The sequence below is a fragment of the Rhipicephalus sanguineus genome, chromosome 7 (assembly GCF_013339695.2).
Source record: "Rhipicephalus sanguineus isolate Rsan-2018 chromosome 7, BIME_Rsan_1.4, whole genome shotgun sequence".
Classification (NCBI taxonomy): Eukaryota; Metazoa; Arthropoda; class Arachnida; order Ixodida; family Ixodidae; genus Rhipicephalus; species Rhipicephalus sanguineus.
Window position 1 is genome coordinate 152,042,042 of NC_051182.1, and position 26,504 is coordinate 152,068,545.

General features: G+C 44.9%; 2 protein-coding genes across 3 annotated transcripts in view; one reads left to right on the plus strand and one right to left on the minus strand.

Annotated features, from left to right (window-relative positions):
• LOC119400263 (transmembrane protein 114) overlaps positions 1-4,176 on the plus strand; it is a 157,275-nt gene extending 153,099 nt beyond the window's left edge. For both annotated transcript variants that reach the window (XM_049418007.1, XM_037667276.2), the window contains exon 5: positions 227-4,176. In XM_049418007.1, coding sequence (XP_049273964.1) covers positions 227-493 — 267 coding nt within the window. In that variant the 3' untranslated portion in view covers positions 494-4,176. The remainder of the gene's footprint in view (positions 1-226) is intronic.
• Positions 4,177-12,117: 7,941 nt separating this feature from the next.
• On the minus strand, positions 12,118-26,233 carry LOC119400262 (uncharacterized). The gene is made up of 5 exons (XM_037667273.2): positions 25,920-26,233; positions 25,460-25,541; positions 22,324-22,442; positions 17,772-17,837; positions 12,118-13,617 (listed from the first exon to the last, which is right to left on the minus strand). Exons 1-5 carry the CDS (start codon positions 25,984-25,986, stop codon positions 13,565-13,567), a joined length of 387 nt encoding a protein of 128 aa, XP_037523201.1. The 5' UTR covers positions 25,987-26,233; the 3' UTR covers positions 12,118-13,564.
• Between the last annotated feature and the right edge of the window lie 271 nt (positions 26,234-26,504).

A 26,504-nucleotide genomic window follows, 5' to 3' on the forward strand; every position in this document is an offset into this window, starting at 1 on the left:
GTGGGGCGAAAAGTTGGTTGTGATTCATCTCAAACTTGATTGATGACATTCATTGATGATCGATGACTTCATTGATGACAGCGCCGTATTGTTCGTTTCCTTCCTTTTGTCCTTGTCTAGTACTGCGCTGTAACCAAGTTCAAGATGAAACCTGTCAACCCTGATCTACACGATCCTCACGCATGTTGACAGACCTAACCTGGTTGTGGCTGGATATTTTTTCCAGATCCTGCGGCGCAAGGGAGTGACCGACTTTGCCTACGGCTGGTCGTACATGCTGGCCTGGGCCGGAGTTGGTACCAGCCTGCTCACTGGCATCCTCTTCCTGGCCTCGGCGCGCTGCCTGCGGCGCGAGAAGAAGGCTGACCAGGCCAAGAACATGCAGTACCTCATGCCCGTCTACCCCGACAAGCGACAGCCGTACGGATACGCCGCCTACCCGGGACCGTACGCCTACCACCACGGCTCGCAGTACGGGCCGTACGGATACTGAGACCGATCCATCACTTTATTTTCTTCGCTGCGCGCGCACAACAAAAAACACCACCACCGCCAGAACACACCACCAGGTGGCTCTGCTGTCGCCACCGATGGCAGTGACGTCATCGCTCCAACAGGGACACACGAAACAGCAATTTTAACAAAGTGAAGTAAGCACAAACGAAGACGGACACAAAAACGAGGCAGACAAAGACAAGCGCCTGTCCTTGTCTGCCTCGTCATAGTGTCCTTGATCATTTGCGCTTATTCCACGATGTTAAAATGCAGGATCGACTAGACCAGCAGTCTGTCCTACTGGAGAAACACCTAGGGGGGCTCGTTCCATTTACACCATGGCGGTCTATACGGAACTCCGATTATGTGGTGTACAAACGCCTACCCCTTGCAAGCTATACGCGGTTTCCCCTGAGCAGCAGCGACAAATCTCAGAGGCTGTGCTTTTGCATACTGAAAACGCCGGATTCGACCGCGTAGTGCCGGAAACACGTCAGTGTCTTTCCGTTCTGCCCTTATAACTTTCGCTTCCGTTGTGTTGTAAGCCACTCTTTCTCCTATTTCTACTACTTAGCTTGGGTTTGAAAGAAGCACGTAGTATACAGGCGATGTGGTTTGGCTTACACACGTGCAAAGCGTTGTGCCAATGGCGCTCAGTTCAAGAATTGACGGAAGTCCAACAATGGCCTGGTACGCCTTCTTGCACCCATATGAGTCGAGCCTAGCCCTAACTTCACTACACCTCGAATAACACGAAACGTAATGGGCACCGCAGCGTTGTTTCTAATCGATTAGGCTAAACGTCATTTGAGGCTTCGGAAGGGAACACTCGCGGAAGCGCCAGAACCGCGCCTTTTGGCACCTGGAAGTGCGGATATGTTCTGTCGCTTTCGTGGATGTTAGCCAGTTTCTCATACCAGCGAGCAACACTGTACAATATTGCACGTCTGGCCTATCCAAGCTGAAAGAGCTCAATATGCGTTAGGCTTAGCATCTAACACATTGCTAGCCTTAACACTCGACAAGCAAGGACGGATCGTGCAGTCGCATTGGCTCAGGAAAACAGGCGTTAGGCTTATCGTCTGAGGCGATGTTGCCAGACGAAAATTCGAGATTAAGCCATTATCTCGGCGATTCGCCGAGACCTTACTTTAGCAGCAACTGCGTATGTGAAATGTAACAGGGGAATTAAATCAAAATGAGACATTCGTAAGATCGAGTACCACGTGATCGAAATTTTAATTTGTTCTTTTTTTGCAAGTGTTACAAAAATATACGAATAGTCGAGAGTTGAAGGTGTTTTGTGCGCCACAGCGGCTGGGAAAAAAATAAATGACTATAACTTCTTATCCTGTGGCAGGCAGAAAAAAAATAGAAAAAATAGAATGACCTGCCTTAGTACTTCTTGCGTGAGTGACTTAACATGAAATGTAATTTCATGCCTGGCGGCCTGCGTCGCGATGTAAAATATCTTCCCGCGCAGCGACTTCGCCACCCCTTTTTGTACATAGTCCGCACTTCCACTTTTTACGCTCTAATCATTTTACTTTCCGTCCCTGTTGGGTCCCCCATCCCTAGCTTTATCGCCTGGCTTGGGCGTAGTGCTGCCTTTTTTTTTTTTTTCAATATACGATGCGTGGTTTTAAGGTAGAGTTATTGCCGACTATTAACTCTAGCTTAAGGGCAACACACCAGCGCCATCTCACAAATAGAGCAGCTACCGAATCACGAAAACCGGTAGGTGGAAATCCCGGAAGTAACGTCTCGCTGTCAACCTCGTTTTATAACATCCGTCACGTGTCGGTGACGTCATTTTCTTAGACCATACGTCTGCCCTGAACACGTGCTAGGCCTAAGGTGACTTGTTCCTCGCGCTGACATACAAATGACGTCGCACAGCAGATTGACTGCGCTTGCTCACTGAAGAAATTTCGGGATGACACATTGAATCGCGCAGCGTGTGAACAAGTTCGCATTGTGCGTTCACGTAGCAATCACCCTTGAAACATTCCAAACGTGCCAGTGGAAACAGGTCAAAGCTGTACGTTTCAGTCGATGCCATGGATGCAGAAAGATCAGCTGACAGATCCAAACAAGCTACCGCATTGAGTTCTGTTTTCTTGTTATTGCGTGTATGGGTGAGGTAAAACATCTAGAATACGATGCGCATGACCTGTGGCCCGGTACGTAGGACTAGCATGTCGTTCTAAGGCTTTCCGTGGACGGCGCTGGTTTTGAAAAAGCTCATGTTTTTCGTAACATTGTATTTTTGTTTTCACTTTTCTTCGTGCCAACATCAAAACGAGATCTGTCACCCTCAGTAGTTCTAGATTCTGCATCTATTTCCTTAGTTCTTTTTTCGTTTAAGCGACAGAAGCTGCGAAGTAGCTGATTTAGGCTTTACGTTCATGTGTCGTCAAGTTTCTCCTCTTCGCGAAGTCAGCCGCTTCGGCGCTTCCGTCAACCACGACACCGCTACAGCGCTTCCGTTTATGTGTGTTTAATTTAATTCAGAGGTAATAAAAAAACACATCGGGGACTACGGGGATCCATCTAACAGCGCGCCCGGGCGCAGTGATACTCATGAGTGCACTTTGTGGCGCCACCTCGCGGGAAAGGCCGGCAGCTTCCGGTCGTTCCCCGGGCTTACTACTACGCACCAAACCCTGTGTGTGCGGTTTAAACACCAGTGTAGAGTGTTTGCTTTACAGGTCCCGAGGACGTTTACTCACCACTAGGGTTCGGTGTTCCAGTTTATATATATATGTATACATATATTTCTTTTGAAAAATGTTTCACGCGAGTGTTCACGTCACGTGCTGCACGGGTTTTGCTTGGTCTGCGCGTGCGCATCGCTCAACACGGCCGCAGACGGCAAACAGAAGAACACGGAAAACGAGAGGTGATCTGAAGAGAGATGTCACGTTTTTCAGTGTGTATTGTGTAGCGTTGATGACGGGGATATGTAGGTAGTACACGTTTTTGCGCGGTGTGTGCTTAACTAACAAGAATGGATGGTTAGCTATGTAGCAGCTCCGCCTTGTGTTTAACCGCAGGACAGTCGAAGTGCCTTTGGGAACGATTAGCAGTTCACAACCATGCCTTGTGTACACCATAAACAATTAGTAGAAGTTCACGATCATACGTGGAACAGACGATGAACGATTTGTAGATGTTCACAACCATGGGATGAGCAGACGATCAAGCAAGAAATAAACTGAAATTAGCAGAAGTTCACGATCGTGCATTGAGCAGACGATCAAATAAACAATTATCAGAAGTTCACTATTACGTGTTGTACAAACGATAAACGACTAGCAGATGTTCACAACCATGGGTTGAGCAGACGATCAAACGAGAAATGGATTGGAATAATTTGAATAAAATGTACACACCCAGTAGAAAAATTGTTTAAAATGCTATTGTGCAAAGTGTTTCGTGTGCCTTCTCTGAAACACATTATCGCTTGTATGATTGTAGCGGCAGGGCCAGAAAATAAAAGGATTGATCATGCAGTGAATTGAAACTATGCAATGTGCACAACTGCGTTGCAGCTTGATGCTGTGAGGCATTCACTTTTCTGTAATTTTTTTTTTGTACTCGAGCGAGTCATATGTACTGAGTGTGTTTGTAGAATGGTTTTGAAATAAAATCAACGTGAGCGATCAGCAATAAACCGAACTGAACCTCTGTTTCATCTTCGTGCTGTCATAAAGGCGTGTACCGAGTGCCATGCATAAAAAGAAACAGAAAAGGTAAGCCACTTTTGGAATAATCTATGTGCAATATTACATACCGGCTGCATTTGCACCCAGTTAATTTTGTGAGGTAGGCACGAAGAGCAATGGGAGGAATCCCCGAAGAGCAGCGATCTCCACACCCAACTCCAGGCCATCCAGAGGGCCCACGACATCGCGACGGAACTTCGACTTCCAGTCTCATCGTGTTCGGAGCCACCAACTTAGTCTGGGGGCCTCCGGCTCCCCAGATTCGAGTTCCCCAGGACTCCAATAAAGTTCTTGTCATGTCATGTCAGGCGCAAAAGCGCTGGTGCACCATTCTTTTTTGGCTGCGATCCCGAACGGCACGGCGCGTTGGATCGGCTACCATGATGCACATTTTTTTTTTCTTGTGCAGTAGGACGCTGTGCATATTTGCACACTTGCTCTTCTCAACCTACAACAAAGCTGCGACTACTTATATAAAGGCGCGTTTAAGCAATTCTGACACAAATTTTAAAAATGTTCGTATTATTGGTCTAAATAAAAGGCACTAGTGTCGATAACTCCCCCCCCCCCTCCCCAAAGAGGGGAAAAAAAAAACTAGTATCGTGGTGTCTGGGAACGCATGAAATAAATATCTCATAGGCCCAAATCACGTGGAAACAGCAACTCGCGACGTATACTAGTAGCAGCTCTGTCGGCTGCTGTCCGTTTCACATGGTGCTGTCTTAAAGGGACACTAAAAGAGCAAAACAATTTTTCTCGCATTAGTTAGTCTTCCACAATACCAAAAACACCACGCTTTCTGCGCGAAGACGCTTAATAAGCGAGAAAACGCGCAAAAAGAAAATAAAGGTGGCGACGCCACCTTGGAATTCTCGCACCATTTGCCGTGACGTCACATATTTTTGACGGCGCCTGCTTGGGCCTACGTAGTTCCTAATCGGTTAAATCGAAGTACATTGTCCTCTGAGGGGGCCAGAGACTTGACATAACGAGTTTGTGGAAATTTCGTCGAGCCAGTGGCGCCAAAATACGTTAAATGCTCTTTGAAGTCTTTTACGTCACGAATTACAAAGTTCGGCGCGAAATTTAAAAATGAAACCTTGAACTTTGTTTTCTCCTTAATAATAAACCTATGGTGGTGAAATAAATTACACAAGAGTTCTCCGAGCACACTTTATCGATCTAAACCAATTCATTGTTTGTCTTTAGTGTCCCTTTAAACAACGATGAGTGAATTGCCGTCCAGCGACTCCGACAGCGAACTGTGTGCTGACTCGTCATGATAAAGTCCATTGCGGTGGGGCTGGCTTGCAAATGCTGAGCGATGAAAAGTTTAAAATCAAAAGTGAAATATTTTATACGCGTTGTTTGGCTCCGGTGTGTGGCGACCGTTAACACTGCATACCAAGGAAACGAAAAATGTCCCTTTCGCGACGCCTCAAAATCATGTCGGTACTCCTTTAGTCAGTATCTTGCGGTATCATCATATTCAGTACAACATATGTGGTGCAATTGCTATTATAGGGCTGAATACTAATTTATCAGTCAATTGATTCATTGATTCGCTTGAGTGTCCCTCTAAAAGGACACTAAAGAACTGTGAACAGTAGCGCAAAAAATTCACACAGACGACGACAGAGCAAGACAGGACACAGCGCTAAACACAGCATTAGCGCTGTGTCCCGTCTTGCTCTGTCGTCGTCTGTGTGAATTTTTTGCGCTACTGTTCACAGTTATGCAATACCAACTAGCCCACCAGTCTGTCCTTTTAGACACTAAAGAGAAAATAGATTTTTCTTCTATTAGTAAACTACTCTTTCACAATACCAAAATCGCCACACTTGCCTCGAGAAGACGCTTGGTGAGCGAAAAAACGCGCAAAAAAAAAAAAAATGCTGGTGGTGACGCCACCTTTGAAGTTCACGCACCAATCGCCGTGACGTCATAGATTTTGACGGCGTCTACTATAGCCTACGTATTTTGTATTCGGTAAAATGAAGTACGTTGCCCTCATAACATACAGAGTTTAAGAAAATTTCGTTGGGCCAATGTGGCCGAAATAGAAAAAAAAAAAGAAAGAAAACTTTGAAATCCATGACGTCACTATCAAGATTTCGGCGGGACATTTAAAAGCAAAACTTTTGACGTTGATTTCATCTATTAATAAGCCTGTGGTGGTTAAATTACCGACACTGCAGTTTCCAGACTATAATGTATCAATCTAAAAGATTCAATCATCGTATTACTTTAGTGTCCCTTTAAAGGGCCCCCAGTTTGGCTTGCGCACACTCGCTGTGAATTACGAAAGGTTCTGGCGACCGAAGGAATCTATAAAGGGCGGTCAAGTTCTCCGAATAAGGTGGCATGCCTCCTTCGGTATGCTGAAAGGAAAAACCAGCTCGCTGGATACGCGCCAACGGGGACCCATCAGTCCGGTCAAGGTAAGCTGGCAACGTCCACGCGATCGGTTCGGCTGATGACACAATGTGTGTGTACAGATTCATTCTGCCCCACGTGTTGCAATGTGGTCCTGTATGGGCGGGGCCTCGGCGGAGGATAACATCGGCACTCGAAGCGTTCAAGCTAACTTTCTACCAGTGTTGGCGGCAACGCGTTACAAGTAACGGCGTTACCGGTAACGCGTTACTTCTTTCGGTAACTTAGTAACGTTACCGTTTCGTAACTGTAAGGGGTAACGTAGTTACGTTAACATTTTTCGCTAATGTGAGGTGTCGCGTTGTTACTAGTTACTCTTTCTTCAAATTGACCCGGGAGTTTACATAAAATTCCTTCGTCTCACAGACGCTACTTTCCGAGAGCTCGCGCCGACGTTCTTTTGTAGGAGCGGCGAATTGCTGCCGACTCTTCAGGCTTTTGACGCAGGAGTACCATCTAGTGCGTCCATCGCACGCTTATTTAGCGTAGCTGCGGACGTATTCATGATGAAGCTAGGCGATCTGTCCGATGAAAGCCTTGAGATGCATCTGTTGCTTAGTTTATACAATATATTGTAGTTACTAGAAAGTTATCTCTACAATACTCCGGCGCTGTTAATCGATCTTGTTTACAAAATGAAATTTCTTGTCATCTGAACATGCGGATATACGTCTCCAGTTACTGAATTTTCGAGCGAGCGCGGCAGACGAAGAACACCTCCACATAAATACTCGCAATTTTCGCGGCAATTATACAGGTCAAAGGGGAAACATTTTTTATGTGCGCAAATATTTTTTTTTCCAGGAACTAAGCCGTTTAAGGATTTTTTATGGCTACAAAGTTTTAACAAGTTACAAAATTTGGGCATCTGTCTTGTTAGTAAAGCATACAGCCAGAATTACTGCAAATTTGTTTAGAGTTGAGTGATGCTTTCTTTGCGGAGAGCGCTGATGATGAAGTCTCGTTTCGTGTTTATTGTCACATTGAAAAAACAAATGGCTTCACCATGTGCGACAGCGTTATAACTTATAAGCCATCACATGTAACTGTACAGGCAACTTCATACGCCGCTACAATGCTGCTGAGGTCGGGCATACTGGAGCAAATTATTCTCGTTAAATCAGTATTTCCGGTAAAACCACTGTTTGGGCTGAAAGTGAAATATAAGTACGATTTTTGTTGTTGGAGATTCCTACAGCGAAGACACAATTACCCAAAATTCTGACCCTGTAGTAACGGCAGAAGTAACGTGCATTGCATTTTTTCGGTAACGTGTTACCTTTTTGTTAGCGTAACGAGTAACGTATTTGGTAACTTTTTTTTTTGGTAACGCCTACAACACTGCTTTCTACATTGCACGTCTTTCGAAGAACTTGATCGCACGATGTTCTCGACAACTCGTTAAACAGGGGCGACGCCAGCAGGTGGCATGGGGGAGGGGAGGGGTGCGAGAATACTAAATTTTAGAACCGAATCAAACAGATTATGACTTTGAATCGAATACGAACAGAAACTGAATATTATTTGTACAGTAAGGCAAACATTTTCAGAACATTTCTACGGGTACAACTTCAGAAGGCAGCGGCATTTCCTCCTCAAAGGCGGATGAACACAAGCCTGCACCAATGGGCGCGCACTCTGGACTGACGTCATGAGCGGGACGGCCGGGGGTTCCGCCTTCGGAGAACATCGGCGCGTGCATGAGCGGGACTATTTCTTTAGTCGCGGAGGCAATCGGCTGCCGCGCTTCGGTCGTCTGGGCGGGGCCTCTCCTGACTTCTTAAGTTGCATCCGACAATAGAATTCAACAATAATTCATTTAGAAGAAATAGTCACAAGCATCAACAAAGGAACATTACGATTAACTGTAACCAACAACAACAAAAGCCACAGTTATGTAAAGTGAAATTCTACTGGTAATAGGCCCAGCCGACGAGATATTTTGCAATTGTAGGCTGAAATACAGCGGTTACTTCAGAACTCGAGGCACTTTGCCACCACCCTTGAAATAAAACTGAGGCATAAAAATTAATGTTTGATGTACCAATATCATAAATCTCATGACGATCATAGCAGATTAAGGACACTTTTGCCCCTTCATCTGTGAACAGAAGCACCTTTATGTTATTAGTACAGCATCGACAACCCCGTAAAAGGTTGCGCTGCATGTGTATTGGAATTGCAATAATAAAAGCAAGAAAAGTGTCCCCTCGATGTTCCAATGTTTTGTTTCTTTGGGGCTTTTCCGTCAGGGCTCATTATTCGAAAAGTATTCGCAAAATATGCGGTATTTCGAATGCACCGAATCGAACACTATTAGATTCGTTATTCGAATATTCGCACACTAGTCAAAACAAAACGCATATTCACCCCTCCCCTCCCCCCTCTGTCGTTAAAGATTTACCGACCCAAAAATCGTTTTCGTTGCCATAAGTAGCTGACGACCCACTTGCCACAGCCACAGAACTCGTTTGCGCAAGCGCGCGACGGTTAATTTTCTTTTTTTTTAAACAAGCATGCACGTGAGCACCGCGTTGACAAGTGCAACAGAGAGCTCAAAAAGCATGGCAGCCAACACAAACTCGTGACGTAGGTGGTGCTTGGCATTAAAACCAAGTTGATGTCAATGTCGCGAGGTGCTCATTTTCCCGGCGTAGACATTAAAATTTATTTGAGGTATGTTCTAGGCTATATCAACCGTTGATATTTTGCAGACAATGGGTGTGTGCGTGTCCGCAGCAATTTATCTCGCAAGTTATCTAGTGTTCGAAATCTTCTGTCAGTACTGCTTTCAATACATCCTCAAACTAATATCCGAATCGCACCAAATCAATGAATAAAGTACTGGCAGGCGTAACTGACCGTGGCACGTCACTTCGGTCCTTCATCCAACGCCGCAACAGCAACTGCACCTAGAAGCAAAATAATCAGGCAGGACACGTCCTGTCAAGTGAAGGGCGTTCCCGCACCCTAAAGAGTGCAGCAGCGTAGCTTCCGGTCATCACATGTGCGCGTCACGTGACCTGAGCAGAAACAGGGCAGCACGACGTTGCAGTGGAGTGACCTAGCTGCAAGAAGGCTCTGGGAGAAGCGACGCTGGCAAAATAGCAAGAACCGCGAAGCGCCACAGCGTAGGTTTATGTCCCGTTAGTCCCGTCCTTCATGCTCACTTTCCTTGGTGTGAGGAAGGGACAGAGTAAAGCATTGTGGGAAAGGGAGGTGGAGAATATTCTACGCTTTACTCTCTCCCCTTCCCGCTTCTTTCCAAAGGGAAAAGATACAGCCCACAAGTCTGTATCCTTTATCTTTCATGCAAATTTTGGCGGTGGTATGTCATACGTGACGTTTCTGCTTAGGCCACGTGACTTCTGCATGCGACGGCGACCGGAAGTTCTCCGCTGCAGCGCCCTCTTGGGGCACGAAAGCGAGCAACAGTGAAGCCTTCCTTCCCTCGCGCAGGTGGCAGTACGCAGCGCTTGCGAATCCTAGCAGAGGCAACGGGAGAGAAAGTTCGCTTTGGCAGGGAAGCTATTTTCCTGGAGGCCAAGGATAGTTCAATTTCTTCTAACATGCCCTGTAATGAAGTGCCTTGAAAAATTATTTCAGTAAAACGCCCCTTAAATGGCACTTTACAACTGTCGGAAACCGAAAAGGAGTACATTATAAAAAGAGAAATTTGAAGAAACAAAAAGACATGACCAGGATGCTAGATTGTAATAGATGAAATAATACGTCATTGTAACGAACCGGCAAGGGTACTAGTGGTCACCACCCCACTTCAAAATCATCATTAACCAAAATTTGAAACGTCGCGTGGTGAGGGGCCCTTGCAGGAGTATCAACAGATTGGTTCACAAAGTGGCATTCATAGATGAATCTGGACTTTCAATGAAGACTTTCATAGAAAAAAAAAAGCTTGTGAACGTTGAAATTCGAGTCAACATGACTAGGGTGCAAAATTGCGCGCGTCTGTGCACAACAGGAATTTCCAATCTGCGGACAATTTCATGTTTTCTGCTCGCTATCGATTCAAACGATGTTATTACAGTAACTGAAGAATTGTGAGTAAAAAAGGTGGGAGGGTGAAAATTCACTAATGAATTGCCTAAGCATAACTTACGATTTCATGGCATTCCTTAGATGTTTCAGGATAACACTGTGTGTTGGCAGTACTGTCAGAAGCAATCAGAACTATTGTCTAAATTTTTTTAAACACATCAAATATGCAAAAAAGAAAAAAAAAACGAAAAAGTAAGAAACGAGACTAGCATGTTGTTCCTTACGACTTCCACCACCAAACAATGTGTTCACAAACGACGCATCAGCTTTAACAGGTAGGTTATCACTGTGCTGCAGCAGCCACTGTTTCAGGATGACGAAAGTTCACTAAAGCGTGAAAGGGGTAGTGGGTATTCCCCACATGCATTGCATGTTCCGCAAATTGGAGAGGGTGTAGATGTGCCGTTAACATCGTGTTTAAACCTGCCAACAAATAAAGCAAGACAAACACCACTACGCAGAGAAACAGCTGGTGAATGACAACTTGCTGGCTGGTATTCTGCAAAACACCAGGTATCATAATAAATGCCCGACGGGTGCCATACATGATCATTTTAGCTGCGATTGATTCTATTTAGGGCACAATGTCCATTTTATCAGATTTGAGCAGAAAAGGATATTAACTGGGCAAGTGTCCAACCATTCACTGAACTGATAGCAACGAAGATGGACTCCAAAACTTAAGAAAAGCATATCTTTAGACTAATGAATGAATAAGCAGAATTTTGGCTGAGGATTCGCTATAAACATGGTGATAGAAGTTTGCACGTAGCCACCACTTGATTACATAACATGAAGATGGAAAATGCTGTGCTACGATGAAGATGTCATGCAGAGACCTGCATGCACCTCAATGACTGGTAGCAGTACCACTTCCAAGCACAAGCAGATAAGTCTTCTCTTTTCTGCCTGTATGTAACATGTGAGCAGACAGTCGAGAAATGTGTTATTGATTTGCATCCATGCGTAACATTTATCAAACACGAATGTGCTGTGAAAGAAACACGAGACATCACAAGCACACAAAAAAGAAGTTCGACAAGACAAACAAACAGACAGGACATTGCCGATGCTGAACGTAGACCACATAAAAACAATGTGGAAAGGTTGGCTGGGGTGTGAAAGTACAAGGAGAGTTCCAAGCTGCAGCAAGGTGGGCTCCCCACCAATCAAGACATAGAAGACAGTTTGCTTGCGTTAACACTGATGTGTTGTCCATCCTCTGCATTTTTTGTTGCTCCATTATGCAAGTGAATATGTGCTAAGGAGCCACTAAATGTTCATTCAAGCATTTTGTAGAAGACACCAAGTACACCCATGTGGACGTCAGTAGACTGGCTAGCAATCTCTTCTCCGTGTTGCCCACGCGGAAGCAGAAAAAGGACTTCAGGCATCGGAAGCAAATTGTGAAGGACCCTTTATTACGCTTCTGACCGTCACGATTTCAGCACCAAGTGCAAGTGTTGTGGAGGCCGCAAGAATATCGGTAAAGCGCGGCACTTCTCGTGAGTAAAGGTCTATAAAAAATGCACAAATCAGGGACAAAAAACTGTCCACTCCTTATAATCACGCTAATGCATAAGACCACCAGCTTGCATTATGAAAGAGTGGCTAAAGAACAGCCTTACATCGTTGCCAAGCATGTGCATAGGACGCCAGCAAAAGCCTGCTGGACGCCACAAAAACAGAACGCACCCGCAGGTACCACATCATGCAAGCTGAACTGGAGTCGCAGCACAATGAGTGCAACAACAGAGATGTTGATTGTGTTGCAACAATAAAAAAATATAAATACTGTACACAATTTATACAGCGTCTTCCTCAATAAAACTTGATACTGCACGGAACAGTGCACGAATCAAACAGTGCTGCGTGTAGATTTGCACTGCTGCAGTCGCGGAAGCACATCGTGGCCATTTTTGTCTGCAAACACTACAATACACTACACTGCACCGATAAAACGAATGGCTTGGCTTTGTGCTTTCCTTGATCCTTGTCTGCAGGATCAAATGTCGACGTCGTCGTCCTCGATCAACACACCACTTGTGCCAGTTATACTGAATGTTCTAACATGCTTTGGTCGTTGATGCGAGCGCTTGGTCGCGGAGGGGCACTGGTCGCACGGCGTGAATTCAGTCCACTATTGCAACGAAACGAATGCACTGCTGCAACAAGCCTTGTAAAATCTCGTTAAAATACACGAAAAAGAAAAAAAGATTGACAGTAAACATGACTATGTACAGTAACGATAATTGAACAAATAAAAACAACGCTGGCCGGCACTCGACGGAAGCCAACTGGAGTTGTAAAACCTGCTTACCGCGCAGCACCGGCAATTAGGTACATTTTACAAGTCCGTATAATCGATTTTAAAAACAGTTCTAGTTTTCAATCAAGACGTATACATAGCAGTCTCAAGCTGGTCAACGTGACATAAGATAAAGACAAAAAAGCCCTAGGAAAAAAAACAAGAAAAGAGAAATAGTCCTGGTACTCGGATCACGTAACGCGAAAAAATCATACCAAACGCAACAATGTAATTTTTGTCGTGTTTTTGTCAATTGGAGAATAGTCATTCATAAATATGTACATCCCGCCATTTCATGGCAGGTGCCGTCAATGTTCAGTCTTTTTTCTTCAACAGGGCAGCATAGTCGCAGGTTCAACACGTCTTTGCTGCTAGACGCGTGAAAAGACGCAATCAGAAGACTTGTTAGAGAAGGCTGGCGTGTGCGCGCTTCACCGAGGACGGGATTTCGGCAAAGCGAGCGGTACGCGCTTTTGCAACTTCTTTGGCCACAAGCACTGTGCGTTGAAATCCGCACTGCCGTCACTGGCTCTTCAAGCTACCTGCGCGTCTCGTCAGGCTCTTTTTCCTGGTAGTAGACGACGCTGCGATCTGTACAGATGCGAAGAGCAACGTCACCAGTGCATAAAGAAAAACATGTGGTCCATTAATATACACAGCGACCAGTCACATTATCATTGTCCATGTTTCTTCATGCAGATTAAAACCCAGAACTACCACTTTTGACATAGAGTCACAGCTTTCACGTCATTTTCAGGAAACATACATGCAGTTACACAGAACACATGGCTAGCAGGGAAACACAAAATAAATTAGGTTAATGAAATATCATTTAAAAAATTTACTATGGCTAACTGCAGAAGTTAATGCTAAGAAAAAGGCCCATCTCATGCTGAAACCCCATTGCCAGAAAATCAGTGTGAAGTTACAAATTTCTACATATTGATTTGCATGTGTGCCTTCAACTCACAAGTTTGTTCTTTGGCTCTTATAGAATAAAATATAGGCAATCTTCACCAATCAAACATTATCTAGGCTAGTGCAGACACCGTCAATTGCATGACATTACGTCTATAGCCACTTGATCGCTTATACGTCTGTTCAGGCTTATTAAGAGACTCTTCTAACGTTAAGTGATACTGCTGGGAACGTGAAAGGTAATTTATTAACTCAGCTCAAGTTAGTTTCCTATTTACTGTCCCTCAAATGTGGACAGGCACCTGTCACAAGCACAGTAAAGTGCTGTTTTTGTGGTAACTACCATGATATTCTTTAAATATAAGGAAGATGCCCACACCACTGAGCTATCACAATCATTGGAAATGTTTAAATAAAAAAGAAAACAAAAGGAGAGTAATTGCCGGTGCTTTACCAAGCACCAGCTCGAACGCGGTCAAATCATTTCTGGTCACAACCAGCCCTAGCCAAGAATCATCTCTAGTCAAATTTAGGCATTCAATTCTGGTCTGGAAACTTAATCTTAATGGTTAGGGTTTTATGTCCCAAAACCATGATATGATTACGAGGGACGCCGCAGTGGAGAGCTCTGGAAATTTCGACCACCTGGTGTTCTTTAACGTGCCCCTAAATCTTAAGTACACGGGCTTATAGCATTTTGCCTCCACTGAAATGTGGGCTTAGCGGCCAGGATTCAATCCCGCGACCTCTTTCCTAATTTAGTGAACAGACCTGTGGATATGAACTGCATTGTCAAGACAAAAAATCAGCGAGTCTACATGGAGCAAGCCCTTGCTCAGTCACGTTACTGTAAATCACAAAAGACATCGATGCATTCAGCAAGGTGGCACTTAAAGAGACACTAAAGAGCAAAACGATTTTTCTCATATTAGTAAAGTACTCTTTCACGATATTAAAAACACCACGCTTGCTGCGAGAAGACGCTCAGTAAGCGAGAAAACACGCAAAAACAAAACGTGGGTGGCGACGCCACCTAGACGTTTCCGCACCATTTGCCGTGACGTCACATGTTTTGACGGTGCCTATTACGCATTACATAGTTCCTAAACGGTAAAAATGAAGTACATTGTCCTTTGAGGGGGCCTAAGGCTTAACATGTCAAGTTTGGGGTAATTTTGTTGAGCCAATGGCGCCAAAATATGATAAATACGCTTTGAAATCCGTGACGTCACTCGAGGTAATTTCGGCGCGAAATTTAAAAACGAAACTTTGAATTTGATTTCCTCCGCTATTGATAAACCTATGATGGCGAAATTAACGACATTAGAGTTTTCAGAGCATATATTTTGAGAAGCTTTCTCTAAAAAATGGTCATTCTTCATAAAGTTGGTACTGAATATTTCTTTCCTAAAAAAAAAAAAAGTTTTTCTGTTGAAAAAAAAAAAACCCTGAAGCACAAAGTCAAATTAGATTAATGAAGTTTATAGTTAATTATTTACGGAAAAAGGCCAGCTACTTGCTAATAGATAATAGTAATAAAAAAGAAGAAGAATGCTGTCAGATATTTTCAGCATTCTGAGTGGTTTTCTCAATCTCACAATCTTAATCATTCTGACACAATGAAAATCTTTTCAGTCAGGCACACATACTTGTCCGAAACAGAGAAGGGGTTAAAGTCCCAAACAGAAAAATTGGGGGCCTCCTACGGGAGCAGTGGATAGCGACTGCCCAAAAACTACAGTCAACACTGTTTCACACTGTTTGCTTCTTGCCCACCAAGAAGTATTTTTTTTCTGACCATATGATGTGCTATGCAGCAGATCACGGTTAAATAACAATGAGGGCAATACTCTGTGAAGATGCTAATTAAGTGGTTTTTGAAACTCAGTATATGTAATTAACTGTTCATAAACTGTTCATGTGTCTGTACACGTAAGCACTTTCTCTCTCGTGGCTTCTGCCCCTGGACATAAACAGAGGGGATGGCTAGTGTAGAAGATACATAGAAGCCACAGTCAAGGCTGATTACTATGAATGGGTGAATAGTAAACTTGAGGTTCGAAGCGCACAGCGACTTGGTCGAATGATTTCGAATTTATTAGTTTGAATAGTATATATAACATATTATAAAAAAAAAATGAGCATTTCTGTCATGAAACAGCTAACCTGCACAATATTTTAAAGAATTGCAAATAGGCATGAGTGAATGCCCCCCCTTTTTTTTTGGTTCGTATAGGAAGCAACTTTGAATAGTAACAAGATTTGAACAGCAGTAGCGTGAAGGTTATAAGTGGAAATATATGTTAAGCTTTATTTACCAAACGCCCATATAGCAAGCTTTTAAACTTCAATAATTAATCCCGGTGAAGGTATGGCTTCGCGGCAGTGCAGATTTGTTATGGATAGGTGGTTTCATGGCATAGCAGCCACACCCTGCAGTGAAGCCATCTTTTCAGAGTTGCATGCGGTCAATTACAGTAAAAGCTCGTTAATTCGACTCTCGTTAATTCGGACATGTCATCTGGTCCCTGTAAATATATGCATCCCTCTATGAGACTGGGTGCTCGTTATTTCGGACAGATTTGACCGCAAATCGGATAATTCGGCGACTTTCGGGCCGCTGGCGAGGCTCGAAAACGAAAAAAAAAAAACCATTCGGAACAAAAGTGAAGCTCAAACGCTGCATCGCCATGGACATCAATTATCGGCTTGGCTTGACTTGAGACTGGTTGAACGCCTTTTCTTCGCGTGTGATAACGTGTGTATGGCGCGGTGTCATTTTTGTTGCTTTGTTGCCGTTGATGTGCTGCATTGTTGAACGCCGTTTTATCGAGGAACGATTCAGTACGGCTCCTTTAGCTTGATCGTTGCTGGTGCTATTGTGCTGACTTCTCATGTGAACGCACTCTCCGCTGATGGCAACGCCGGTGAAGCGGCCCAAGTACGAGGCCAAGGACTTCACCACCAACTTCACCACCAAAGTAGAAATTTTGCATGCCCTGAAAAATGGGCTCTCCCGACAAAAAGTAGCTCCTGTGAAATGACGTCGGCAAACAATACGACGTGAGTCTCCTGAGCACAGTTAGAATTCTTCGCGTATGTGTGACAGAGCACACCTGTGCACGCCACTGCCAACTGTTTCAGGCACAGTAGCTTTGTTGTACCCGACTCTAGCGATGCCGCAGTGGCCGAAGTGTCGCCGAACGACGGTGCCGACGACGGGCAGGATTTCGGAGGTGTTATGCCTGATGTAGTGACACTCGACGATTATATCGGCATTGATGGCGTTGCCACTGCCGGCTCTCTGACTGATGATGAGCAAATCGTCAAGGAAGTGATGTATGGCGACGAATCCGAGAACGAAGATCCTGAAGAGGAGCAGCCACATAGGCCCCCTCAGTACTGTGAAGGAAGCCGCGGAGGCCCTCGTCGTCCTTAAAGAATTTTGTTTTGGCACTGCAAACAGCATGCGAGCTGCTAAGCACCTTGAAGGGCTCAGAAAAATTGTGTCCGCGCGAATTTCTGCTCGAAAACAGAGACGCATCCGCGATTACCTTGTAAAGTAAAGGTATGTTGAAAAAACTCTTGCATTTATTGTGTTTATTTCGACCATTTGATAATTCGGACATTCGGTTAATTCGGACATTTTTTCCGGTCCCTAGAAATCCGAATTAACGAGCTTTTACTGTATATGCCTATTTGTTCATTTCGATTACTTCAAAATGTCGAATGATTTAAATTCGTGTAAAAGCGAATTCGAAGCGCTAGGACATTCGAAGCGCTAGGATATTCGTCCATGCTCACTGATTACATAAGAGAACGCTTACGATTTCCATCGTAGGCCGCCGTGGCTTGTTGAGACAGCTCCAACTCGTTGCAAGTACGCTTCCACACTGAAAGAAAAACAGCAGTGTCATTGGCATCATCCTCAGCTGTGGCTACATGCGATATCAAGCCCAGCACTTATTCCAGCCTAGCAAGCAAACCTTCTGTTTCCCTCACTGAAGTTGAGGTCGTTGAGGTCGAAGATCTCAAAGGGTTCATAGAGTGCATTTATTTGGGTGTTTTTGTTTTATTTCTAGTGGCTTTAAGGCCACTTCTGAATATACCTTGATTGTATGCCAATGCAAAGGCCTTGACAAGTTTGATGTACACAGAATTGTGTAAGCCTCTTATCTTGTCTTCAGGGACTGCATATTTTCCCATTTTCACTCACAGAAACACAGGCCTTGGGCACACAAAAGCGACACGATGCAGCTAGCTTCGGCACGCAAAATAAGCGCCCTTTGACATGAGCTTTTATTGTAAAAGCGGCGCATTGGTATTTGCACATTGTTGGGTAAATATATGACCCATACAGGTTCCAATCACATATGAAATGAACCTATGTGAAGTCGCAGCAAAATGTGTCGCCATTACGTGATGGTAATGACACAATATCCTTCTTACAGGAGGCTGTTGCCAATGCTGTGGTGACTGTTTTGGTTTCATACTCAATTCTAAAGCACAGGCAAGTTTTGGACTCTTTGAGTGGGAAAAAATCACAGCATATCCACGGAGTGAATGATGATGAGTGGGCGAAGCTGCAGAGGTTCATCGGTAAACCGTGAATCTTCCGTGAATTCCGCCCAGTACATCATCACCGACGTCAGATCGGGCGCGTTTATACTAAAGGTTCGATGAGAGTTATGACGACTTGCAGCTCACTTTAATTTTACATGTACGCTGTGAATTTTCATTGTTTAGAAAACCATTGCTTTAGAAAACATCTGGCGTCTTTCGTTAAGCAGCTGGCGTCTTTTCGTTTTGCTTTAGAAACATCTGGCATCTTTTCGTTTTGCTTTTAGAAAACATCTGGCGTAGTTCGTTGGTTTATTTTATCAATCAATGGCGTTTTGAACAAAATTTTTATTGTTTAATCACGCACAGGAGAAATCTCACCAGGCACTACCTTGGAGGTAAACAATGGCTGCTAACGGGAATGAGAGACAGAAGAAGTCTGCTTTTAGACACTTCTACTTCTACTAACGTTTCCTACTGGAACATGCCAATGGCTGCTAATGGGGAATGAGAGACAGAAGAATTCGGCTTTTAGTTAACGCGCACGCTGCAAATTTTTTATTGTTCAACAACGCACAGGAGAAATCTCCCACCGGCACCACCTTGGAAGTCAAGATCTGGTACTAGCGTTACGACTGGTTACGCACTACGAGGGACGAACGGGTGCCGCTTTAAGGAGCTTTGCCCCTAAAAGAGCGCACTACATTACCGTAAATACGGTACACACCAAAAGTGTAACCATGTGTTTTTTTGGGGAGAGGGGGGGGGGGGGGCATGCTTTTTGCATGTTTGTGTGTGCGCATGTATATATACACATGCAAAATGAAAAACTTTAGGGGAGGGGGGGGGGGCAGCAATTGACTCCCCCCCCCCCCCCCCCCCCGCTATGCCACTGGTATACACTATGCTTGTCAGTCTACAGAGTTATGTTACTAGATACAGTAACGAACCTCAAGCAAGAACCAACTCTATTTGTGTGAGCATAATATCAAATGCGCAAGTGTAGTGCATCTTTTAATGCCAAGAACACACCGTGTATAATACAGGGGTGCGCCTTATGAGGTCTGAAATATACGGACGTTTTCACCACTATGAATTATCATGAATTATAATGTGACCTGGCAAAGCAAAAAGCAGCTACAGCTAAGTGCTTAAAAAGCAAGGGCATGAAATGCTTGTAAAGCCAGTGGAGCTATTCTTGAACTGTCCATTTAGTGGAATCTACATTTTGGCCAACGCTGATCGGCTGGAGCTCAGCGAGCAGCACTCCGTTTCTGGTTCTTCCGCAACGTCATTCTGACGTCACGGAGATATTACAACTCTCGACACAAATGAGAGGGACGGAGTGTGCTTCAATGTAACAAACGCAGCCTCCAGAGATCCGCTTTTGGCCGCACGAACCTCGGAAGCCGTGCATGGACTCAGATTGTGTGGTCACGTTAGTCCTCGAACCAGGTTTAATGCGGCTGCCCGTTTAACACACCTGTGAAGACCACTACACATCCCCTGCATTGTTCTCAAGCATCTGGGACACGCTCGTATGCAAGGACAGGTTTGTCAAGTTTGCTTAAGTGTTCTGTGGCAGTACGTTTCGTCCACTTCCTTTCTTCTAACAATGGGAGTGTGTTATGCGGGTGCGGTGTGTCGACGTGGTCAAGATCATGATGACGTTACGGCTTGGCACTTTCTCGAGTAACGGAATGTGCTCCACCAAAATGAACATGCCCATTAGACGGACAGTTCGAGAATAGCTCCCCAGCTTGATGTGTAAGTTGCTCACCGACGGTTGGTTTTTGCCCATTTCCTGCCTTCATACTGGTGCAACGCAACGAAAAACATTCGGCCACCTCACTGAGCACTCCTTGATGAACACCTCTTGTCTATGTTGCACCCCTATGAACCGAACACATGTGGCAAAGCCCACTTTTGGAAGGCTACTTCACAATTTTCAGAGTTAGCTTTCCCTCGCTGCTCAGATGCCTAATGGTCAAGTGTAGTGTTTCGGAAAAATTCCGTAGCCCTTGCCTTATCACGAAAATGGGGGCAAGCGAAGCCTGACCTGCTACTTTTCTTTCCTTCTATCGCATTGTGCATTGCTCCCTCCTAACTGTTTCCTTCCTCCATGCCGGGAATTCGACCTTTATCCACGTGCTTAGCAGTGCAACAGCTGCAGCAGTGCAACAACAATGGTCACGTCTTCACATCCAGGCAACAATGAAACATGGCAACCTGAAATGACGAGTCACCTTGATAGCATTGATAAAAGGTCACATTGCCATATATCAGAAATGCCTGATCGCCGAGAAGCTCACGATCGAGAGGGCATCAATTATGGGAAAACAGTGCATACAGATATGCACACGACTGGCACACCTTTCAGGGGTGCGATCTTGTACACGTTCCGAGATGGAACGGAACGCAACGTCACGGGAACGGGCGGCAGCAAACAGCCAATAAGCAAAGGGGAAGCGCCCTGGAAGAATGCGTCACGTTTTGATAGTCTGCTGAGGGAATTCAGAAAGGTTTTCAACTTAGAAGAAATACAGAAGTATTACAACTAAATATCAATATTCTGGGGTAATTCTTTAGAGGTTGAAAAGAGCGTAATGAGTAACACCTTATTTTGTATTGATGTCTTGAATGGACGCTAGGTGCTGCCACAATTTCACGAGACATTTGGTGGTAGTGCTGGTGACTGTCTTTGCAAACTGCTCGCATGGGATTAGAATAAGCCAGATACAAAGCAGGCTAATCAGTTTCTCCAGCCTGAGCACTTACGTTTCGATTGGAATCCTTTGGAGACCATTCTACTCTATTATACGCCCTGTGGTATTGCAATGACCTGCATTTAAGGACGAATTGGTTTGGTCCCAGCAAAACCCCTATAGAAATGTATTAAAAGACTCGATTATACGTCAAAATTTTACACCTACCCTGTGGCACTGTATGATGTCTCTCTGATACCACCCGAGAAAAAAAAAATTGCTCTTTTTGACACTAATGTAATGCCCACCAAATATTCGCCGGTGCAAAAGGAAAATTTACGTGCCCTTAGGTTGATGGTGAGAAAAACAGACAGTTACAGTACACCTTCTCAGAATGGAAAATTTATTCTCCTGGCAGTTCATTTTCTTCTGTGATCCAGTTTTCCTGGCTTTAAGGTCATTTCTAGATATGCCTAGATCCCAGGGCGTATCCCGGGGCCATTACCTAGACAAGCTCAATCCACGCGGAGTAGCTTCAGCTAGTCGACAAGCTCATCATTGAGATTTGGATATTTTCACATTTTCGGCTTCTGGAAACTTTTACTGGTTGACATGTAGCTGAAGATCTCCTTTTGTTTGCAGCGCTCGCAGTCACAGGGCTCGAGCACATACAAAGGGCGCGATGCAGCTACCTTCAGCAGGCAAATTAACTTTACATTGGCGTGCATTGGCAGTGCATTTTTCAGCAGTCGTGCATGGTTACAACATCCCAAAGGGGATTATAGCAGCACCCAGGAAGCCTCCTTCGTTGAAAAGAGTTGCCAATGCGTTGCTCATGTGCATGCGGTTTCGTGTGCTCATGTAGACAGCTATGTTTACATTAAAACCATATTGGGTCCCTCCTCACTCAGCACTCTCTGAAACAGAAGCTGCAACTGGATGCTATATGTTTGCAAATAACAGTCGCACGCTCGAGCAAAAAACAACGTTTCCAGCCATGATAAGTGGGTCGTTACCTACTCATAGCAAAAGAAAAAAACAAGATATAAAAGTTTTGTGTCAGCAGTCCTTTCATATTGCCTTCATTGTTTTAAAATACAAAGCAGATGCTTACAGGTGTGGAGGTAGCTGGCCACCTGCTCATGGTGCTGCGAGGCAACGTCAGGTGCATCACCCCTGGCGCCACTCTGCGACCGCCGCCCGTTGGCTTGGCTGTACGGCGGCCGTGACGCACTGTGACGAGAATGGCAGAGTGAGACAAGCGCGCAAACGAAAAACAGTACATCATTACAGCTGTCATAGTCAGCAGAACACATGCGTGTACTTGTTTTCTGAGATAGTTTACGATTACAGCTGAACATCAGCGCACACAAGATAGGGCGAATTGGAGATCCTTGCAGTGGACACGAAATAGGCGGCTAATGATGATAATCATACACGAACAAGTGGTTCACTGTAAATTAATTAGTATGCTTTATGTGCAAAAACTATGATAGGATCACGAGTTGTATTTTAGTGGCCTCCAGACTATTTGAGTACAGGTGGTTCTTTAACGTGCACCTAAATCTAAGTGCACAGGTGTTTTTGTATTTTGTCTCCCCGGAAATGTGGTGCCCATGGCTGAAAGTCAAACCCATCTCCGTGCATAGCAATGCAAGGCAAGAGCCACTGAGTCACCACTGCCACAGCAGGTCAATGAACAAGAACACCGAGACAAGTAAGAAAAGAAAAATGCGACATCAACGCAACTGTCGCAGCCATAACAATCCTGCATAGTTTGGTTTCAGGGGCAGTCTACAATTACAACTGAACGTTATAGCCAAGCAAGCAGGGCCTGCGACAAACAAAAGCAGTGTCGGTGAAATGTGGTTGTTCAGCACTCAGGAGGGGCAGCGGGTTAAATTACACTCTGCTGCATTCCTGACTCACCCTAAACTATGTTGCACTAAAAACATTCCTTACACTGCTACGCAGTTTCAGTTTTGTTGCAGTGAGGACAATGAAGTTGGCAAGGTGGGCTCCATTCCTGTAATAATCAACTTCAGTTCAGTCCTTTGAATAAATAATGATAACTGGGGTTTTACGTGCCAAAACCACGATATGATTAAGAGACACGACGTAGTGGAAGGCTCCGGAAATTTAGACTACCTGGTGTCCTTTACCATGCACTGACATATCGCACAGTACACAGACCTCTAACATTTCGCCTCCATCAAAATGCGACCGCTGCGGTCAGGATCAAACCTGCGACTTTCGTGTTAGCAACTGAGCATCATAACCACTGTACCACTGTGGTGGACACTTTTGAATAAATGACAGGACAAGTCGGAACATATGCAATGCCAGTGCACGATAAATTAAAGATGGAGCAAGTGCAGCTGAACACTGGAGTGATTTCAACTGATAACACTGCCAATTCAGCATGAAAGTAAATACGCCGAAAGAACCAGCATAACAATAGCTCTCACAGCGAAGCCGTGCTTATCAAAGACCTCTTATCTCAATCATCAACTGATATTGTACAACCGGCACCATTTCAAGTGACATTTCAGCTGATTACACAGCTGATTGAGCATCAAAGTAAATACACGACAGAACAGGCCTACAGCACAGCTATCAGAGCAAAGCCGTGTTTATCTAAAATACCTTATCTCTGTTATCACCTGACATAGTTCGACGAGCACAGGAGTATTTAAACTGATAACACAGCTCTCACAGCCTGAAAGTAAACACACATGACAGAACAGGCCTAAAGCACAGCCATCAGATCAAAGCCGCGCTTATCAAAAATCCGTTATCTCTGTTATCACCTCATATCGTAGGACGAGCACAGGAGTTATTTCAATCACAGTTCTCACAGCACGAAAGCCAACTCACTGACAGAAGCAGCATTACCATAGCTCTCACAGCAAAGCCGTGCTTATTAAAACCCCTTATCTCTGTTATCACATAATATTATAGGAAACGAAACTATGTACTACATGTCACAGTAAGTAACCACACACACACAATTAACCACTGATACGCCGTGTGGCACCAAGGTTGCATGTCAAAGAAAAAGTGGCAGGAAATACGGGGCTGACCTCATTCCGTGGAGCAAAAAATACACTCGCCGGTCCGATACTACGCGTAAAAACAGTTGATCGAATACTTCGTGCAGTCGCAAGGCGAGCGGAGCTGCGGTAAACATCGCCTATCACGTTCTAGCAGAACGGGTTCTCACACCCCCCTGCCGAAAGAGAGTCGACCTAGTTTTCCTTCCAGTCGCCGGGCGAATCTCGGCGCAAAACTTGTTAACAAGAGTTCGTAGTAAGGAAGAAACGGTTAACTATTAAACGAAAATGCGAGTTCGGAAGATGCGCTTCGGTGCGGACGCGTTCCAAGCATTACCGACTGGCGAGGCGAAAAGGATTCGAAAAGGGCAGACTGGTGGGCTAGTTGGTAGTACAGTCAAAGTCAGAAGTTTAGATACCACCACAGGAAAAATGCCGAATATTCCCGCTGCTTCGGCGGGCAGCCTCGAGTTTATAGAGTTCAGACCCGTTCAAAAACGCGCCAACAAGTAACGTAAAGTTCGACCGAATACGCGCGCACATTGTCGGGGAAATTCGAAATTTTTCTCAGACCTAGTTGTCTCTAGAACTTCTGATGCCGACTGTACGTAATTCACGCAGCGCAAAGAATCACACGGACGGCGAATGAGCGAGATGGGACACGTTAACTCAAGTGTTTTGAACGAATGGGGAATTTAAGGGCTCGTTTTTCTTGTTAGACAAAACATTAACGATTCATTAGCTCCGTGGTTTGCTGCACGTGACCACGTATACAAGCTTAGCGATGTGTGTGTCGGCAAGTCTCACCGCTATGCAAACGCAGACATGAAGGGTTAACACAATCTCAGTGGGGGCTCGTCTCTTTTGTTACAAGCTCGCGATATTTACGTCACCCGGTTGAAGCGAGCCCGCTCAAACACGCCAAACGTGGCAAACAAAAGAAAACGACACGCCAAGGAGGCGTGACAGCTAGGCGATATCCTTTTAGGCCTGATACCCTCCTCCCCGTAAGCGCGCGAACGCGAAGAGGAACCAGCGTGCTATGTGTCACGTTCACAGTGGCGGACGAACGGTCGGGTGTCGATCCAACGACCTAGGTTGAAGAAACACAAAAAGCCCTTCCCACTAACACACAAAGTAGAATTCCGACAACATCGTAAAGTTACCCAAATCAAGCAAGCTAAATAAAGAACTCACCTCATGTCGGCAGTGCGTTGAAAGTTCGACCCCCGTGTTTGTAGCGGCTGCTCTGGGTTTCCCGCCTTGTGAGAATTGACGCCTGCGAAAAGAGTCGCCAAACAACTAAAAACGACACCGACTTGGTCAGAATCTTGAGTACTCGCTGAGTTAAGTTTCGAGAGGATAGCGTAAAAGAGTCTCTCGATGTTTTTCATTCAAGAGAGCATGCAGGCACTAAACGAGACGCTCACGGCTAGATCGTCGCAGACTATTCTTCCTTCTGCATCGCTCTTTTTTGTAGACTCAGCGCGAAATTCCTCAAGCTTGTGTACGCGTTCGCGAACAAAAACTGGATCGCCAGCGAAACGCCGGAGAGGCGAGAGACCGTCCGAGTTTTGTTTTTCGTTTTTGTTTAAAATGCACCGCACGATTTCGCGTCGTGCCTCTTGGCAGGGAAAGAAGAAGAGGATCAACTTACCCGCTGAAGCACGAGCCCTCAGCAGAGGAGCATTGTTCGCGGAAACACCTTTTGAGACGGCGAACATGCTAAGGAACTTCACTTGCGTTGCCTTCCTTTTTTTTCACAGAGATCGAAGCGCGCTTTCACGTTAACCGTTCGTCATTCTAGCGATAGAACTATGAGGTATTCGCTGAATTTGCGCTAGAAGAGGTGGAAGCGGTATTGGCGGTAATCTACGGCGGTGAATCGCCCATTCAGCAAAGCCGCGGTAGGACGGTAGCCTCTTTCTCTTTCGCCGCTGTCAAACAAGCACAACAGTTGCAGCAGCGTCAGCGATTGTACCTCTCAAAGCCGCCGCCATCGAGCCGCTTTGGCGCTGCGATCGGCAACGACTATAACATGGCGGCGATGACGCATTTCTTTTCTTTTGCGATCAACTTGGCGCTTTTAGTACGCAAAAAAAAAAAACATAGCCTCCGAGATTTGTAAATGTTATTAGGGAAAAATTGTTAGTCGGACATGAATTTGAACACCACCAATCACCGTCGAAGTGAAATTTGCATAAAAACAGACATAAAAAATAGAAATAAGTGTTTTGTACCG

Excerpts from the sequence above, each read along its gene's own strand:
- LOC119400262 (XM_037667273.2), bottom strand. The coding sequence starts at position 25,986 with ATGTTCGCCGTCTCAAAAGGTGTTTCCGCGAACAATGCTCCTCTGCTG. Across the intron at positions 25,542-25,919 it reads GAGGGCTCGTGCTTCAGCGG|GCGTCAATTCTCACAAGGCG; the intron begins GTAAGTTGATCC and ends CTCTTTTCGCAG. Across the intron at positions 17,838-22,323 it reads GGCCAGCTACCTCCACACCT|TGTGGAAGCGTACTTGCAAC; the intron begins GTAAGCATCTGC and ends TTTTTCTTTCAG.